This window comes from Notothenia rossii, assembly GCF_949606895.1.
Source record: "Notothenia rossii genome assembly, chromosome: 8".
NCBI lineage: Eukaryota > Metazoa > Chordata > Actinopteri > Perciformes > Nototheniidae > Notothenia > Notothenia rossii.
In genome coordinates, this window is record NC_136906.1 from 80,105,042 (window position 1) to 80,123,764 (window position 18,723).

The 18,723-nt window shown below is 41.2% G+C and overlaps 1 protein-coding gene across 2 annotated transcripts in view; it reads left to right on the plus strand.

Annotated features, from left to right (window-relative positions):
* The first annotated feature begins 1,879 nt into the window (after positions 1-1,879).
* Positions 1,880-18,723, plus strand: part of LOC307015268 (serine/threonine-protein kinase D3-like) — a 41,141-nt gene continuing 24,297 nt past the window's right edge. The window contains exons 1-3 of one of the 2 annotated variants that reach the window (XM_079643781.1): positions 1,880-2,148; positions 6,514-7,069; positions 16,843-16,981. In XM_079643781.1, coding sequence (XP_079499907.1) covers positions 6,737-7,069; positions 16,843-16,981 — 472 coding nt within the window. In that variant the 5' untranslated portion in view covers positions 1,880-2,148; positions 6,514-6,736. The remainder of the gene's footprint in view (positions 2,149-6,513; positions 7,070-16,842; positions 16,982-18,723) is intronic. The other variant, XM_079643780.1, reaches the window with a different exon arrangement.

The following is an 18,723-nucleotide window of genomic DNA, read 5'->3' on the forward strand; positions in this document are numbered from 1 at the left end:
CCCCCTCCCTGGTAAATACATCCTGTTGAGCAGAATCTACAGTTTCCAGTATTTTCTGTTTCGTAAAATGATCAAATATGGCGAAGATATTCAAATATGTGCTTCCATTTTTCATACTTTTGAAATATATTTGTATTAACTTTATATCATCGTTTCTCCTTGTTTATTGGGTCTTTTTGCATGAAACAAAGACTGGCATATAGTTTCAAGCCAGTACTTTCGACAAAAATACACATATACATCCTGTTGAGCAGGATCTACAGTTTCCAGTATTTTCCGTTTCGCAAAATGATCAAATACGGTGAAGATATTCAAATATGTGCTTCCTTTTTTCATAATTTTGAAATGTATTAACTTTATATCATCGTATCTCCGTGTTTACTGGGTCTTTTTGCATGAAACAAAGACTGGGATATAGTTTCAAGCCAGTACTTTCGACAAAAACACATGACAATGTTGTCCAGACTGTTGTTTTTATGCGGCACCGGCTTGAACAGGTCATGTGATCTGATCACGCCGGCGTTAAGGTCGACTCCAAAGGGTTAATGAGTCTCCCCCTGGCCCACCTACATTTCTCCAGGCCCACCCACACAATAATTCGTGGTTACGCCACTGCTTATAACAGGGTATGTTCTCTACACAGTGTGGTAGTGGCCTCGTTACACACTGTTGTGTAATGCAGTATTTCTACCAGCAGATGGCGTCACAGAGTCATCATTACATTCAGCGGCAGAGACGTGGTAAAGATCTTCTATGAGCTGCAGCCAATGAAGGATGAATCACTCTGAGGTATAACAAGAGTCAGATTAACACAGATTAATATTAGACTGTAGATCTTGTACTTGAGTAAAAGTAGAAGTACTAAGATCTTGTACTTGAGTAAAAGTAGAAGTACTCAGATCTTGTACTTGAGTAAAAGTAAAAGTACTCAGATTTTGTACTTGAGTAAAAGTAGAAGTACTCAGATCTTGTACTTGAGTAGAAGTAGAAGTACTCAGATCTTATACTTGAGTAAAAGTAGAAGTACTCAGATCTTGTACTTGAGTAAAAGTAGAAGTACTCAGATCTGGTACTTGAGTAAAAGTAGAAGTACCAGAGTGTAGGAATACTCTGTTACAGTAAAAGTCCTGAATTCAAAATGTTCCTCAAGTAAAAGTAGAAAAGTATTCTCATCAAAATATAGTGAAAGACAGTAAAAGTAGTCGTTGTGCAGATTGGTCCATTTCAGAATAATAGATATGATATGTTTTATAATGATTGATCATGAAAGTGTTCTCAAAGCTGGTAAAGGTGCAGCTAGTTTGAATGACTTTGTATACTGCAGGGTAGCTTGTGGATTTACTCCAGGTGGAACTAAAGTCTGATTTAACACTTGATTATATTTCACATCATTCATCCACATCTGTGAAGTAACTAAAGGGATTAAATACATGTAGTGGAGTAGTACGAGGTAGCAGCAAATGGGAATACTCAGGAAAAGTAAAGTATCTTACTCAAGTACTCAAGCGCAATTTTGAGATACTTTACTTTTCCTGAGTATTCCCATTTGCTGCTACATTGTACTTCTACTCCACTACATGTATTTAATCCAGTGGCGAACCGTCAGGGCCTTCAAGGTATTCAGAGAATACCCTGGAACACTCAGATAAAACAAACGAAAAATCGATTTAATTATATAAATAAAATGTAATAAAATTGCGCTTGAGTACTTGAGTAAAGCAGTTACTTCCCACCTCTGTTAATAATGAAATGTTGTCCTTGACCTTTTCACTCTCGCTTGTTTGGTTTTGTTTAAAAAACTCAGTCTCCAGAATCTCCATCAGAGTGAGACCTCCTCCTGGTTCTTCTGTATGCTCCCCGTCTCTCTCCGATCATCAGATCCGCCTGAAGCTGCTCCTGCTCGGTCAGGATCTCTCGGTTTTTCCGGGGGAAAAGTTTGGATAGAAGCGACACAACCAGAGAAAATCTTATTATAATTCAACCTGCTTTTCTCCACATTCGCAGACCGGATGTAGCGAACACAGCAGCGTACTTTATCTGGGTTTTGTTGGTTTCATTTTAGCCTTTCAGCCAGCTGGATTACTTTACCGAGCATTTCTCCTCGGTTTGCCCGCAGATGGAAACGGAAAAGCCGCCCTGTTCTCAGAGGTAACGGCCTTTAACTTCTCTTGTATTAAACCTTGTAAGTGCCTTAAAAACAAACTTTCTATTTGCACTTTATACTGTTACCCACATCTGCTTAGGATTTAAAATCCAGATGTGCTCACTCAGATATGACCGACAGACATAGAGAAAAGTACTCGGATTCTTGAGTTAAAGTACTAAAACCGTGTCAAAAATACTACTTTTCAAGTAAAAGTACTGCATCAAGAATGTAAGTAAAAGTATTAGGAAAAGTGTACTATAAGTATCAGGAGTAAAAGTACTAATTTCAGAAAAAACGCAAACAATATTTTGGAAATATTGTGAAATAATTTTTTTTTTAAAACGATCTGAATTCATATACATTTTCTCTCAGTCCCTCCTCATGGTTTTAGTTCCTTCAATATGATGTTGGATGGTTTAATCTATACCAAATAATCATGTTTTAAAAGCTTTCCCTTAGTGTTGTCTGTCAAAAACTGAATTGATAAAGTTACTACAAAATAAATCTTACCAAAGAAATAGTAGTGGAGTGAAGTATACAAGTAGAGTACCTCAAATGTGTACTTAATTACAATACTTGAGTAAATGTACTTTCCACCACTGTCTACAGATGTGTAAAATAAATTAAATTATTGTTATAATTATGTTTGTGTGTTGCATCTGTTCTGCTGTTTCCCTTGCAGCAAACACAATTGAGCAACATGGAGACATTTGAACTCTATACAGAATTTCGAGGTTAAAAAGTCGCATTCAGAAGTGGGAATTAACTAAGTACATGTACACTACTTAACATTTTGAGGTACTTGTACTTTAATTGAATATTTCCATTTTATGCTACTTTGTACTACATTGATATAATACCTTTAGCTGCTTTTATCAAAATGCATCTGTAAACATTTAACTAGTGGACTGACTCTACATGTCACAAGAGTCAAATTAGTTAAATAAGTTAAATGCTTCTTGATGCTACAATACTATCCAGAAAATGTCACATAAATATAATTAAACACACATAAAGGCACCTTTTTCTGCACAATGAGTACTTGTTTATACTTTAAGTTGCTCAGGCTTCATAAATGTAACAAATAACTTCTTAATCTATATATCTATCTATACAAATAAAGGGGCGCTATGCTGCTCATTCTCAGGTTCATATTTAGTAGGGATGCTCCGATCGCCGGAATCAGTATCGGCCGATACCGATCCGATCGCGTGGGCGGGGCCTATGGGGATCTCCCATTTAAAGAGATGTTTAAAACTCAGTCCTGTTAAGCCCCAAGGACCCCCTCGGCGGGTCCTTTTTTTCTTCTTCACGACACTCTGACTCAGGGGATCTTAATATTTAAGAACCTATTAATGTGTTATACCAGATTAACGGGACTAATCTCAGCTAACTGACGATACAAACCATTTTTACCAAAACAAAACACAAGTCTCATAAGAAGCATCTAAATGACCCCTGAGCGAAAAATGCTAACGCACTTTGGCACAGAACTCAAGATTAAAGATACCCTTAGTTATTACTTATCGTAGCTGCACATACAAGATATCCGATTAAAGCTGAGGTTCCACAGATTATTTAGGTATATAGTATATATCATCTCTGAGTGATCCGAACTCTTGACAGGGGAAGCAAACACAGACATCACAACACGTACCTTTACAGAGCTTTTACAGGAGATCTTCTCACCGTAGCTGTCAATCTGATCAAAAATACTTGTTCAATGGCATTAAAACGAGAAAAAACGCGGCTGAATCGGTTAATCCATAGGTTGATAATGTTTCTGTGGAATATTTTTTTAATTTATAATCCATAATTCCATTTTTATGTAAAAATTGGAGAGTAAAAGTTAGCTGCCAATGGTAGCCACCAGTTATCGCAGCTTCCGGTTTTGGCTATGCGTCAGTCTCACACACACACATTACCAAATAAGGACTATATGGGATTTCCCCTCGATTCCATTGGCTATAACGGTTAGAAAGAGATGTCAATCAGCAAAATCGAGCAAGGGGGGCCAGAGTTATGGAAAGTCCACCGAAATGACCCCAGAAGTGTTTTTTTTTGCTAAATCTCTCTAAAAAGTAGAAATTTCACTTGTTTTGCATCAATCTTGATACAGGGTACTTATTATATATTGTAGTTTGGATTCCTCAAGCTTTTAGTCTACCATCCCATCATGCAAGGGTGGTTTTCACTATAATTTTTTTTTTTTTTTGGACGGACACAATAATTTTTTTTTTTTTACTGTGTTCAATCTAAATTTACTTTAAAATAAAAACATCTATATTGATTCTGACACTTCTACATCCAACTCACAGGTTTATCATTGCTTTGAGAAAAAAGATTATTAATTTAACCCTTTTAGAAGGGAAGATATGGTCATTGGTTCTGGGAATGTCATTTTCGAGCCTGAGACCTGGGTCTTTTTGGGGCTCATTCTCTGGAGCTTCCACAAACAACAACCAACAGAGATGAGCGGAAGCACTCTCTTTTCCTCTCTCCCTCTCTCTCTCTCTCTGTCTCTCTCTCGCTCTCTCTCTCTCTCTCTCTCCCCCTCTCTCCCTCTCTCTCCCTCTCCTGACAGCCGGTCAGTATCGTCTCATGCAGCTCACTGATCCAGTAATGAGTGACCCGACAGTGAAGAATAAATATATGTATAACTAGTTTAGCTTGTTCCAGAGGTAGATCAAATAGCTAAGTGTGTTAGGTCTAACTCTTATGGCGCATTTCCACCGCAGGGCTCGCTTGGTATGGCTAGGCCTTGTTAGGCCAGGCTCACTTTATGCTTCGTTTCCATTACAGTTTAGTAGCTGGGGCAGTAACTATAGTAACGCAGTGTAGGCGGAGCCGTGACTCATCTTCAATGAGAACCACAGAAAACCAACATCAGCCGTTAGCTGTTAGCCCTCAGAGCTCACAGCTCCTCATATCTGTTCAGAAACTAGACAGAAGTTAAACAAGTACAAACCACAGACTGTCTGTGTCATGGCGAATACAGTCGCTGGTTTATTTATGTCTGTAGGCCGTTGTTGTGAGTGTGGACGGTCGGAGCATATACTGCGTTAGCTTAGCCAAATCTCTATTAGAAAACACGCATTTTAAAAGGTGTTTCGCCTGCCGTCTGTCTGCAGACTTGTCAAAGCATTAATTCATGGTTTTTACTAACCGGTATCAGTATGTTGTTACTTCGGCATCATTTTGAAACGTGTATTACAATTAAATCACGGTCAAATATGTTCATCTTGTTGTAGTTGTAGCCCCCTTGCCAGCGATTCTCTCTCTAGTTTAGCGTACTCAGCCCGACTCAGCCTGGTTGTTGGCCCGCTAAGAACCTCGATTTTAAGGGGCCAGAAAAACTGTGAAATAGTACCCGCTAGTCGCAACTACGCCAAGTGGAAGCGCAACCCAAAACGGGGCGGGGCCTGCACGCTTAAAGCGAGCTCCGCGCTGTAGTGGAAATGCGCCATTAGTGTGTGTTCTGCTCCGCTCACCGGTCCGTCACAGCGGGCGGAGCCGCAATTTTATACTGCTATTTTATACTGCTATTTTATACTGCTATTTTATACTGCTATTTTATACTGCTATTTTATACTGCTATTTTATACTGCTATTTTATACTGTCATTTTACTGTCATTTTTACTATTTTTTACTATTTTACTATTTTTTCGGACAACTTAAAATACTGCCAGACCGGTGAGGCCATTGTGGCGAGCTTGTTTTGCCGCGCACAGAGAAAAGTGTTATGTATTTTGCGTCATGCGATCGGCTCTAGCGATCGGCATTTTTAGAGAGCAGCGATCGATCGGCAGAGAGTGAGTATCGGCCGATATCCATCGGAGCGTCCCTAATATTTAGTGTCTCCACCGGGACATGTCTTCATGCTTCAATGCTCAAAAAGCTCTTTATTTTTCTCATACTGCCTGTGCTGCAGCACCTCTTTTCACCCTCTGTCTGAAACCAGAGCCCAGTCTGCTCTGATTGGCTTGCTGGCAGGCTCTGTTGTGATTGGTCAACCGCTTAGAGATGTCCCGCCCCTTAGCCTATCACGTACAATGTGTTGGAGCGCTAGCCAATAGGAGCGTGAGTGTTCCGTAGTGAGGTCACCGTGTTCCGGAACTTTGTTATTTTAGCCTTTGCAGACCATTTACATGCACTAAAACCTATAGAGCCCCTGCAGGAGAGATAATTCCCCTCAAAACGTACAGTAATAGGGCCTCTGTCAGTGTATAGACTGACATCATAAAGGTGCCATGTCTCCGTGGCAACACCATAGTGTATTTTTTCAGATATTTTTCATTGTGTCGTGCACTAGCCGATAACATTACGATTGATAACTATTAACTCTTCTGTCTTTTATCCCCAACAGATGCTTCCAGTGAAGAGAAACGGCAGTGTCTCCCAGCAGGAGCCCTGAGGATCTCAAACTTTAAGCTTGAACTCCATGGATTTCCTGCTTTCTTTCCACCTCAGAGATGCTTCTTTCAGGATTCTATCTGTGGGAAATGTGAACTAAAATCTCTCTCGACGAACAAAAAACATCACCTATTTTGTTGGATGTCGTTCACCTGCGACTCCTTCCTCCCGCCTGGATGTCGTCACAGATAGCAGAAGAGACACACAAAAAAATGTCGACGGATAACTTCCCTCCTCCGCCGCCGTTAGCGCCGCCGTTAGCATCCTTCCCTCATCCCGCCGCCCCCCCCACACCCTCGCCCTCTCCCAGTCCTCCCACTACCCTCTGCACACAGCACTCTAACAGCAGCCAATCAGCTCGCAGTCCCTCCGTCTCCCGAGGCTCGTCCATCCACGGCGTTTCCTTCCTGCTTCAGATCGGACTCACGAGAGAAAGCGTGACCTTTGACCCCGCCGACCAATCGCTGAGCGCCGTGCGAGAGCTAGTCTGCTCCATCGTGGATAAAAAGGTACGTGTTAGTCTGTTGTTTTTGTAAAAAAAAAAGTCCAAATATTGTCACTCAGGGTTACCGCCAAAAATAAGAAAGGCACAAACCCCGGGGATTTTATGCGAGCAATATATATAAATATATAAACTCCCCAAACAGGCGAAAACACACCAGTTGGTTCCTCCATGCCTGGTTCCTCCGGTTTGTATCCCGGTAAATAGTTCTGGTCATAAAGAACCGGGTGAATTGCTTCCGTAATTTCTCGTTTGGAATATGAGGAAATGAACTGCGGTCTGGCTCTCCCAGCTTACACGCGGTTTGATTGGCTAGCGCTTGTACTGTCAGATTTGCATAAACGGGATTTGATTGGCTGACGCTTCCTGCTCAGCTTCAAAAGTTGAACATTGCTCAACTTTTGAATCCTGAAAATCCTGGAAATCTTCGCTTTGCTTCCCCACAATGCAGTTCGGCGAAAAGCGAGGCAAGTGACGTCACCCCCATTCAAAGTCAATGGACCGGGGAGAAGCGTTGGAAGCGTTGGAAGATTTTTTTTCAGCTGCTGTGTGGACGTACCGTCAGGGTGCTCATCAAATCAAAATTAACTCACCAAGAAAATCTCTACGAAGCAAAAAACGGCCACTAGATACAGATATATATATTATATGTACTTTTAATCCACTACTTTATGCAACAATGATCTAAACATGTAGGTAGGTTGATACGTACGTAAAGGTAAAACAAAAATCAAAAACATAGAAAATTAAAAAAACTATAATAACATTAAAATAGATAGTCAAATATAGCAGTATTTACATTGAAATATAATTTTTTTTTAAATAGATATTGTGTACATTAATGTGCTGAGGCCGGTAGCTGAGGGGAAGAAACTGTTGTTTTTGTAAAAAAGGCCAGATATTATAACCTAATCCGGACCTCTGTAGTCAAGGAAGTTGAAAAGACTCCATTTCCCATGGCACCAGCCTCTACAGAGATGGGCGACCTGTCTGTCAAAGCTCAATGTTTAACCGTTAACTTATATTAGCCGACACAGAGTAAAAGAAAGACCATATCAGTTGTAATGGTATCTTTTCTTTGAATGTGTGTGTTTTGATTAAACGGGAATAGCACAGCATCAACACTCCACAACTCACAGCTGTGAGCAACACAAATATATTGAAAGATAATGTGTCGAGTGACTCGATGGAAACAAAGGAAGGAAGCCGCGAGGGTATTTTAATTGAAGCGTCTGATCTCTGGTTGATTGGGGAAATGCTATTTTTATCCCACAAACACAAACATTCCTACAATTTCTTGCCAAAATAGACGAGAATTAGGCTGGCCACAATAAAAGGCCACTCTGAAACGTGCACTTTTGCTTTATTGGGGGGGTCTGGGGGGGTCCGAAAACCAGTCAGTATCTGGTGTGAGGGTTAGGGTTAGGGTTAGGGTTAGGGTTAGGGTAATGTTGTGAATCGAGTGGCCTGTGTTCGTCGTCCATAACATACGCCTGCCCATACCATAACCCCACCACCACCATGGGCCACTCGATTCACAACATCACCCTAACCCTAACCCTAACCCTAACCCTCACACCAGATACTGACTGGTTTTCGGACCCCCCCCAGACCCCCCCAATAAAGCAAAACTGCACGTTTCAGAGTGGCCTTTTATTGTGGCCAGCCTAAGGCACACCTGTGCAATAATCATGCTGTCTAATCAGCATCTTGATATGCCACACCTGTGAGGTGGGATGGATTATCTCGGCAAAGGAGAAGTGCTCACTATCACAGATCTTTTCAGATTTGTGAACAATATTTGAGAGAAATGGTTATTTTGTGTATAAAGAAAATGTTTTAGATCTTTGAGTTCATCTCATGAAAAATGGGAGCAAAAACAAAAATGTTGCGTTTATATTTGCACACATTAACCTATATACATGGATGTCGTTATTCTGTAATCTGATTGGACGCTGAGTTCATATGAACTTTTTCTCAGGGTAACGTCAGGGCAGATTCTCGTCTCTCACGTCAGAACAATTCATCTTCACTTTATCTCTCAACATCTACTGGTTTTTACCAAAAAGAGACACCTGTGTTTACTGAACCCACACACACACTCACACACACACACACACACACACACACACACACACACACACACACACACACACACACACACACACACACACACACTCTGCTTCCTTTGCAGCAAACAGGTTGCCAGTTTTGCAGAGCATGACCACAACGAGGCGAACGCGACGGTTCTCTCCTTTATTTCGAACTCCTGACTTCACTTTCTAAACGTTCACTGATGGATTTGTTCGTCGCCGCATTCATTTCTTTATTTTTTTTGGGGTTGGTCATGTAGTCCGTGGTTGTTTAGATGTTTTCGTTAACCCCTACTTTCCCTGGTTGGCTCTTTTATCGCTTGCTGAGGAAACGTTTGGTTTTATTTTCAGAGGAAATGTCACTTCTTTGGTTAGCGTTGCTGCGTCAACGATCTTCACTTCCTGTTTCACAGCTGTGTGTGTGTGGAGTCAAACGAGAGTTCAAAACTGAAGTTTATCAGTTGAACTTATTCACCTACTTGGACTTTTATGACTCAGGGATGTTTCTGAGGATATCTCTTATTTCTTTAGTGGTTTATAGCAGGACTCCCAGCAGGAGGTCAAGGTGTCACCGGTTTCCAGTTTGCCTACAAAATGACATCATCACTGTCATTTTCTCCTTCCTGCTTTTGTGTCCACAGCGAGATGTGAGGTTTGTCTGCGGTGTGTGTGTGTGTGAGTGTGAGGAAGTTCCCCTCCCCTGTAGGTCGCCACATTGACCCCCCTGCTGCACACACACACACACACACACACACACACACACACACATACACACACACACACACACACACACACACACACACACACACACACACACACACACACACACAGGATTGTGTAATGACACTCCTCAGTGTTTCTGATTTCAATTCTGACTGAAGTGGAGTTCCTCAAGTGGATCAAAAATCAATTAGTGCAGCTTTAATATTCACAAATTTAAATACTACATATCATATTACATATATTATATATATTACAGTGTGAGAGAAACACACATAGACCTGAGATCAATAACTTAAAATAGCCCCGAAATCAGTGGCGAACCGTCAGGGCCTTCAAGGTGTTCAGAGAATGCCCTGGAACACTCAGATCAAACAAACCAAAAATCAATTTAATAAAATTTAAATAAAATGAATAAATGAGAATGGTGTAGTTGATCTGTAATATCACAGTGTTACGTTGATTTGTTTGTCCTTCTCGGACCAGGCTCTACGCATTTCAGTGGTTTTGTGTTAGAAAAGAAAGCGTCCAATCAGATCTTGTTCTGGGTCTCCGGGTAGAATATCCTTCAACCAAGGTATTGATTGTTTTCCGACCTAAATACAACCCACAGCAGCGTTTTAAAGTGTAGCACCTCTAGTGGTCGTGTAAGAAACAACATGCTCCCGTCTATTCATTTCTAGCAGCAGTTTATGACGAACTATTTCTTCTTCTTCTTCTTCTTCTTCTTCGCTGCTAGAAATGAATAGGGGGAAGACGTTGATTGAAAACGCTGCTGTGGGTCGTATTTGGGTCGGAAAACAATCAACCTATTTGGTCGTATTAGTTGGAGGACTTGTTGCCTTGATCGAATGCCCTGGCCGTTGCACTGAATGAGAGCGTACCTTTGAACTGACAGTTTGTGTGTGTCTACAGAAGTTCCAGTTGTGTCCACCACTGTCTAAAATAAACAGAATGAAAGAAAACCTCTCACTGTCGAAAAACTCAGAAATAAAGTTGAAAAAGTCAATTTATTTAGTTGATCAAAATAAGTTTGGGTCAAGAAATGAAGGAAAACAATATTATTTTGATTATAAATGATCATTCCTTTTGTTCATAAGCTTAGATGACAAGTAGATTTATCCACTACACAATATTAGATTTAAATGTTGAGTAAAATGATAAAACCCCCCTGTACCTATGGATCTGATTAGAGACAGGAAGCTTCCATTAAATAATATAACCTGATCTGAAACGGTCTGATGGGTCGAATCTCACCTGGAAATCTGACGCTCATTTGCCTCAAATTTCTCGGGTTGGGTGAGATCTTTAAAGAGGCCCTGTTATGCTTTTTGGTTTTCTAGGTTTTAGTGTAAATGGCCTGCAGAGCTAAAATCACTATCTGCTATTGGCTAGCGCTCCAACACATTGTACGTGATAGGCTAAGGGGCGGGACTTCTCTAAGCGGACTCTTTAAAGTAGAGACACTACATACTGATATACACCTGAACATCAGCAGGAGAGGACTCTTTAAAGTAGAGACACTACATACTGATATACACCTGAACATCAGCAGGAGAGGACTCTTTAAAGTAGAGACACTACATACTGATATACACCTGGACATCAGCAGGAGAGGACTCTTTAAAGTAGAGACACTACATACTGATATACACCTGAACATCAGCAGGAGAGGACTCTTTAAAGTAGAGACACTACTTACTGATATACAACTGGACATCAGCAGGAGAGGACTCTTTAAAGTAGAGACACTACATACTGATATACACCTGAACATCAGCAGGAGAGCACTCTTTAAAGTAGAGTCACTACATACTGATATACACCTGAACATCAGCAGGAGAGGACTCTTTAAAGTAGAGACACTACATACTGATATACACCTGAACATCAGCAGGAGAGGACTCTTTAAAGTAGAGACACTACTTACTGATATACAACTGGACATCAGCAGGAGAGGACTCTTTAAAGTAGAGACACTACATACTGATATACACCTGAACATCAGCAGGAGAGGACTCTTTAAAGTAGAGACACTACATACTGATATACACCTGAACATCAGCAGGAGAGGACTCTTTAAAGTAGAGACACAGAAATACTATACTGAAAATGAGCAGCGTGTGGGAGAGGAACGCAGGGATTTTAGCCTCTGGAGACCATTTACATGCACAAAAACATATATAACACACTAGACTCTCGTGAGTTATACGTTTTAGACTAGAGGAAAGGGAAAACCCTAGAAAGCAGAATAATATTAACACATTTCATTTTTATAGTGCTTTTCTAGGTACACACATTAATGGCTTAATCTGTGAGCAGTGTTGGACGAGGCACTCAGATCCGTCACTCTAGTGAAATTATAAATAGTATGGTCTTAAAGTACTACTTAGAAGTAATATCCAAATGTACTCCAAGCATTAAAAGCAATGTACTCAGTATGCGTACGTTGAGATTCAAGATTTGAAAGGCTTTATTGTCAAATGCAAAGAAGCTTACTTAACCATACTTAACCTCAGAGGAAAAAATACATACATGGTGTGTGTCAAAATACATATAATATAGTGTGTGTGTGTGTGTGTGTGTGTGTGTGTGTGTGTGTGTGTGTGTGTGTGTGTGTGTGTGTGTGTGTGTGTGTGTGTGTGTGTGTGTGTGTGTGTGTGTGTGTGTGTGTGTGTGTGTGTGTGTGTGTGTGTGTGTGTGTGTGTGTGTGTGTGTGTGTGTTTTACCAGTATCCTTTTCTAACAGCAGTATGAATGAAACCCCCCCCCTCGCCACTTCCTGTTGTTTCCTGCGAGGTGACGGAGAGCGGATACAAATCAGACGTCTGTTTACCTCCATGTTTCCCATCATCGTGTGTGTGTGTGTGTGTGTGTGTGTGTGTGTGTGTGTGTGTGTGTGTGTGTGTGTGTGTGTGTGTGTGTGTGTGTGTGTGTGTGTGTGTGTGTGTGTGTGTGTGTGTGTGTGTGTGTGTGTGTGTGTGTGTGTGTGTGTGTGTGTGTGTGTGTGTGTGTGTGTGTGTGTGTGTGTGTGTTGAAGAGTTTTACTGCAGCTGAAAGGCTCTCAGATTATTCGTCATCTGTTTGTTCAGATGTTTTATAACCTGTCGGCGGAAATATGGAACGATAAGCTCCCGTGTGTTCGTCTGTAAAAACAGAAAAGGTCACCGTCTGATACTTTAGGAAATGATAGATCAGATTTAACCTTATTTTAAGAATGGAAAACAACAAAATGTTAACCTGAAGTGCAAAACACGAGTTTTCTAGAGGCAAGGCATGGTGCGTAACAAAACCGATGAAAGGCATTAAGACGTGGGGGAAATAAACATTAAAAAAATGCATCTAAATATATTTTAAAAAGTAAATAAAGCCAATTAAATGATATTTAAAAGAAACTAAAATAGAGATGAAATACAAGAATAGAAGGGACTGTGCTGTGTCTTGGATTAAAATTGTTATTTGAGAGTAAAGCATGTAATAATAAATAGAAAAACACTGAAACATTTTTAACGTAATGAATGAAATAAAAAATGTATACTTATATAAACCCAAGAAGTGTGTGTGTGTGTGTGTGTGTGTGTGTGTGTGTGTGTGTGTGTGTGTGTGTGTGTGTGTGTGTGTGTGTGTGTGTGTGTGTGTGTGTGTGTGTGTGTGTGTGTGTGTGTGTGTGTGTGTGTGTGTGTGTGTGTGTGTGTGTGTGTGTGTGTGTGTACTGTACTCCCTTCAGAATCAGGATTATTGGTTTCCGTGAACACTTACTCTCCGATGGTCTGAGTGCTGCACAGATTAGAGGTGACGGATATCTCCCTTCCCACAGCTTGATAAAAACACACCCTAAAGTTAGACACACACACACACACACACAGTCTCCTCGGGGGTCAGAGGTCACGGCCAGGCCTGGAGGTTTCGACCTGTTTGACCCTGACGGTAGGTTTGGGGTCGTAAAGAAATGTGGCTTCAGTTTGGTGTGTGTGTGTGTGTGTGTGTGTGTGTGTGTGTGTGTGTGTGTGTGTGTGTGTGTGTGTGTGTGTGTGTGTGTGTGTGTGTGTGTGTGTGTGTGTGTGTGTGTGTGTGTGTGTGTGTGTGTGTGTGTGTGTGTGTGTGTGTGTGTGTGTGGAGGTTAAGCCTGGTTAGTGGGGGATTAACCATAGAGGGGATCAGTGTGTATTAAACACACACTCTGTCCATTATGCTTCTGTTTCTGCTCACCTCACAGAAAGAGCAGCTGATCTCTTGCGTCATCCAGAGGTTTTCTGCTCCGTCACAGAGGGAGAGTTGGTCACCGTGCGGGGGATAAAGATGGGATCATATTTAATCTGTAACAGCTTCTTTCAAGTGTGTCACACAAAGGATATATGAGAAGATGTTAGAAATATGAACGAGGCGAAGAGAAGCCAAAAGATTACAGGAACAGAAAGACTAGAAAGCGTCTCAGAATGAACACAATGGAGGGCCAGAGAGAAAGTTGTGAAACGCCAGGAAAGAGAAGGGAAAATACAACGTGACTCAACATTTAAGAAGAAAAAGGACCAGACAGAAACTCAGAGAGACTCTTAGTGCAGAACCATCAGAAAGGGGAACACAATTAGAACAATATTACTCAACTTTCTGGACAGAGTAGGCCAACATGGTCCAACAATGCATCATTGTTTTAGTAGTAGATTCAAATGTGTGTTTTTTTTAGGGCCGGGACTTTAACTTTAACACAAAAATTAACGCGGTAAAAAAACGCATTTCAATCGCATTTATATTTGCACCGCGGAACGTTTCTCACTGGATGAGTTTCAGGCGTACCGATTATAGTGGAGCACCAACTAACGTTCATGACTTCAGACAACAACAAACCACAGTGAACAATAGTCAAACATGAACGAAGAAGCTGATGAGACCGCTTTGGTTGGCCCCGTGGATGGGACATTTTGTTTTAAAAAACGGACGGATGGAAGCGTCGATAAGAGCACGGTTGTTTGCAAATTATGCAAAAAGGAATTTGCGTATCACCGCAGCACATCAAGCCTCAAGTATCACCTCAATGCAAAACATATAGCAGCTAGCGTGGAAGCTAGCGTGGACGTTAGCCCGACTCGGAGTACAAGGACCCACACCCAATTCGCGTTGATCAAACAGTGGCCTATGCAACAGAGAGATTTTATTTGTCATCAGGATATTGGAAGAATAGGAGGGATTGAGGTCAATCACTGGCACTTTTTTATTTTATTATAAATGGTACACTTTATGTTGAACTATTTATTACGTTGTTGGTGCAACTGGCACTTTATGTTGAACTGTTTATTGTTTTGGCCAAGGTTATTGAGAGAGTTGGACTGAAATGTATTAGATTTTTTAAATCAACTGTTGGTAAATCAACAAAGTCTGTTATGGAAGCAACAGAGAGATGTTTTCTAATAGTCAGGGTTTCCAATGTTCTGAATGTACTTGAAAGTATTGTGTTTTACTTCAAAAACAAAGTGTTATAGTTTACAGAAGGTCTACCTACCTATAGGCTACCTGAATCTCTGAAATGTACTATATTCCTAAATATGCTATTGCTACACTTTATGGCCAGTGTTCCACCTTGAAAAAAATAAACAATGTTTTGTTGCTTAAGCTTATGTATTCAGTCATTATTCAATGGTATACTAAAATCCATGTGAAAAAAATTGCTTCTCACTGTTCTCAGGTCAAATATTTATATGTGATTAAAAATGCGATTATTTTCGATTAATTAATTACAAAGCCTGTAATTAATTAGACTAATCTTTTTAATCGAGTCCCGGCCCTTTTTTTGTGTGTGAGCGTATCAGTGAGAGTGCATGCATGTGTGTGTGTTTGTCTACGTTTTTAAAAGTGTGTGTGTGTGTGTGTGTGTGTGTGTGTGTGTGTGTGTGTGTGTGTGTGTGTGTGTGTGTGTGTGTGTGTGTGTGTGTGTGTGTGTGTGTGTGTGTGTGTGTGTGTGTGTGTGTGTGTGTGTGTGTGTGTGTGTGTGTGTGTGTGTGTGTGTGTGTGTGTTCTGGATTTCTCTGCAGCCTGCACACACGCATGCAGGTGAAGCAGCTTCCTGTGTTAGCAGGATGTTAGCAGCGTGCAGTTAGCATGCAGCAGGAAACCTGAGCAACAGGTGATGAGGCTGCACACACACACACACACACACACACACACACACACACACACACACAAACACAAAACACTCACACATACACACACTCAGAAACTTTTAGAAAAGTAGACAAAAACACACACACACACACAGGGACTGTACATCATGAATAATATCTGATGTCCTGTCACTGACACCGGGCATCATTATCCACATGGCTACACACCAGTGCTCACACACACACACACACACACACACACACACACACACACACACACACACACACACACACACACACACGTCTCTTTGTTATTCATTTTCTGCAGAACTGTGAGGAAATCCTCCTTCCAAATAAAACCCATGACTCATGTTGTAAAAAAACAACAACTTGTTTGGGCAAGAAGCAGAGCCGTCCAGCTAACCAATCAGAGCAGACTGGGCTCTGGTTTCAGACAGAGGGTGAAAAGAGGTGATGCAGTATGAGAACAATAAAAAGCTTTTTTTTTTCTAACTTGGCATAAATGTTATTTCAGTCGTTGATCTTGGGTTTGAATAATGTTTATTTTACTGAAACACCTGAAAACTGATTGAAGAGAAACTGCAGAGTTCTGTCTCGAAAGTGTTTCTTTACACATCTGATGAAAAGATGAGGTAATGGTTTATTTTAGGAACAATTTAAATGGTGAAATGATGGTGTGTCATAATTGAATAATAACCAAACATAGCAGAGAACAAAACCTACGTGATGTTACAAATCACACTTTAATATCTAAAGCACAAGATCAACATTCAAACAATTGCTTGCATTCAATCAACATGTCAAACTGTTCTTCTTCCTCCTCCTCCTCTTCCTCCTCCTCCTCTTCCTCAGTTCCCTGAATGTGGGTTTTTTGGGATGTTCGATAAGATCCTTCTCTTCCGTCACGACCTGACCTCGGAGAACATTCTTCAGAGACTGAGCTCAGCGGAGGAGATCCACGAAGGAGACCTGGTGGAGGTGGTGCTGTCGGGTGAGCAACAACAACAACAACAATAATAACAACAACAACCGTGCTTCAGAGTTTAGAGGTTTACCAAAAGAAGGAATTAACTGCAGGTTTAGCTCGTCTTTTATTTCAAAGAGTAGATGTAGATTGTCCTCCATGAACCAAGTCAGTGTTCTAGTGTCTCAGCGTCTTGTGGCCTTTGTCAGATTAAGACTTGGGAGTAAATGCTGAAAGATGTCATTAATAAATGCTCGCTGACTTTGCGTTATAACATTTCAAAATATTAGTGTTTAAAAAATATGTTTACCAAATGCCTCTTCGTCGGGCAGATCGTGGAATAAGTGCCCGTGAAATAGTTCATGGATTTCCTTTCCAATTAGCCTTTCTCAAAGCTCCCATGTCATGGCCATCTCTACTGATCATAGTTCCATTGTTGAGGTTTACTAGAATAGATTTACTTTGTTCAATGTTCCAAACTCACATTGGTTTCTCATACAGCATCTCTGTATAGTATGTGTATTCACTCTCTGTCCTACACGGCTTGTTGGAGCTCCTGCCCCCCCCCTCCCTGTGAGCCCAGTGGCCGTCTGCGAGACAGCGAGACACAGCAAAACCCAGCCCGAACACACACACACACACACACCCGCAGCCTGGCTGGGAGTTTGTGTGTGTGCTCAGGCTGAGTTCTCGCTGTCTCGCCGACCCCTCACCAGAGAGCAGCTCACAGTGTCCCGCTCCTCGCAGCACAGAGCCTCGCAACGTCCCGCCGAGTGTGTGTGTGTGAGGAAGTCCGCGGATTGGTCCAAACGTAACGGACCAATCCGCGGAGCCGTTACGTTACGTCACTATACCCAAGAAGTAAACAATGGAAAAAGAGAGATCTCCAACGAGGCGTTCTGGGGCAGCACAGACAGGTCTTCTCTGTGTTAGAGTTTTACTCCCTACAGGGTGTACTTTGAGGGTTTTGACTCTGCAGACCGTTCACATGCAGAACAACCTTCATAGCACACAAGGGGACGGGTAATAACCAGAGAAGCATGACATGGGAGCTTTAAAGCCAAACAAGCATCCTTTAAATATGACCCTTGAACCAGAAGCCCCCAGAGCCTGAAGTGACGTGTTTCATGTTTCTCTTCGTCCAACAAACCGTCCAGAGCCCAAAGATCTTTAACGTACAGCTTTAGATGTGGATGCTTGTCTCGTCCAGTAGTTTTGCATCAGCAACCAACAAAGAGGTGTTCTAAACCCCCAAACGTACGGTGACTGCCAGCTGCAAGCGCCCAAAACATTTCCATTAGGAGAAACACTGCAGCTTCAGAAACAATGCAAATATAAAAACACAAATGTTCTGAAACACATGCAAATTCAACAACTTGATGAAACCGCCAGCGTTTACTAAAAGCGCCGCAAAGCCAAACACCGCAGACGTATCCTCCTTGATCGTGCACCTTTGTATCCCTCGCACTGTTTGTTATTGCAAAGTTTCACCGCATTGTCTAACTCAGCATAAAGTCTTACTTTTTACTTTCCTTAAGCTATAGGACGATTAACATGTACAAGAGAAAAAAATAAATAATACAAATTATAATCATATTTATAAATATAGCTCCTTAAAAACTAAGTTAAAATAACTTATATCTAAAAATGTAATAGCCTTAACATTGAGCAACTTGTATTGACTTTTTTATATTTTTAATTAACAATTTAAAACCCCCGTTTATTTCTCAGCTTCCTCCTCCTCCTCCTCCTCCTCCTCCTCCTCCTCC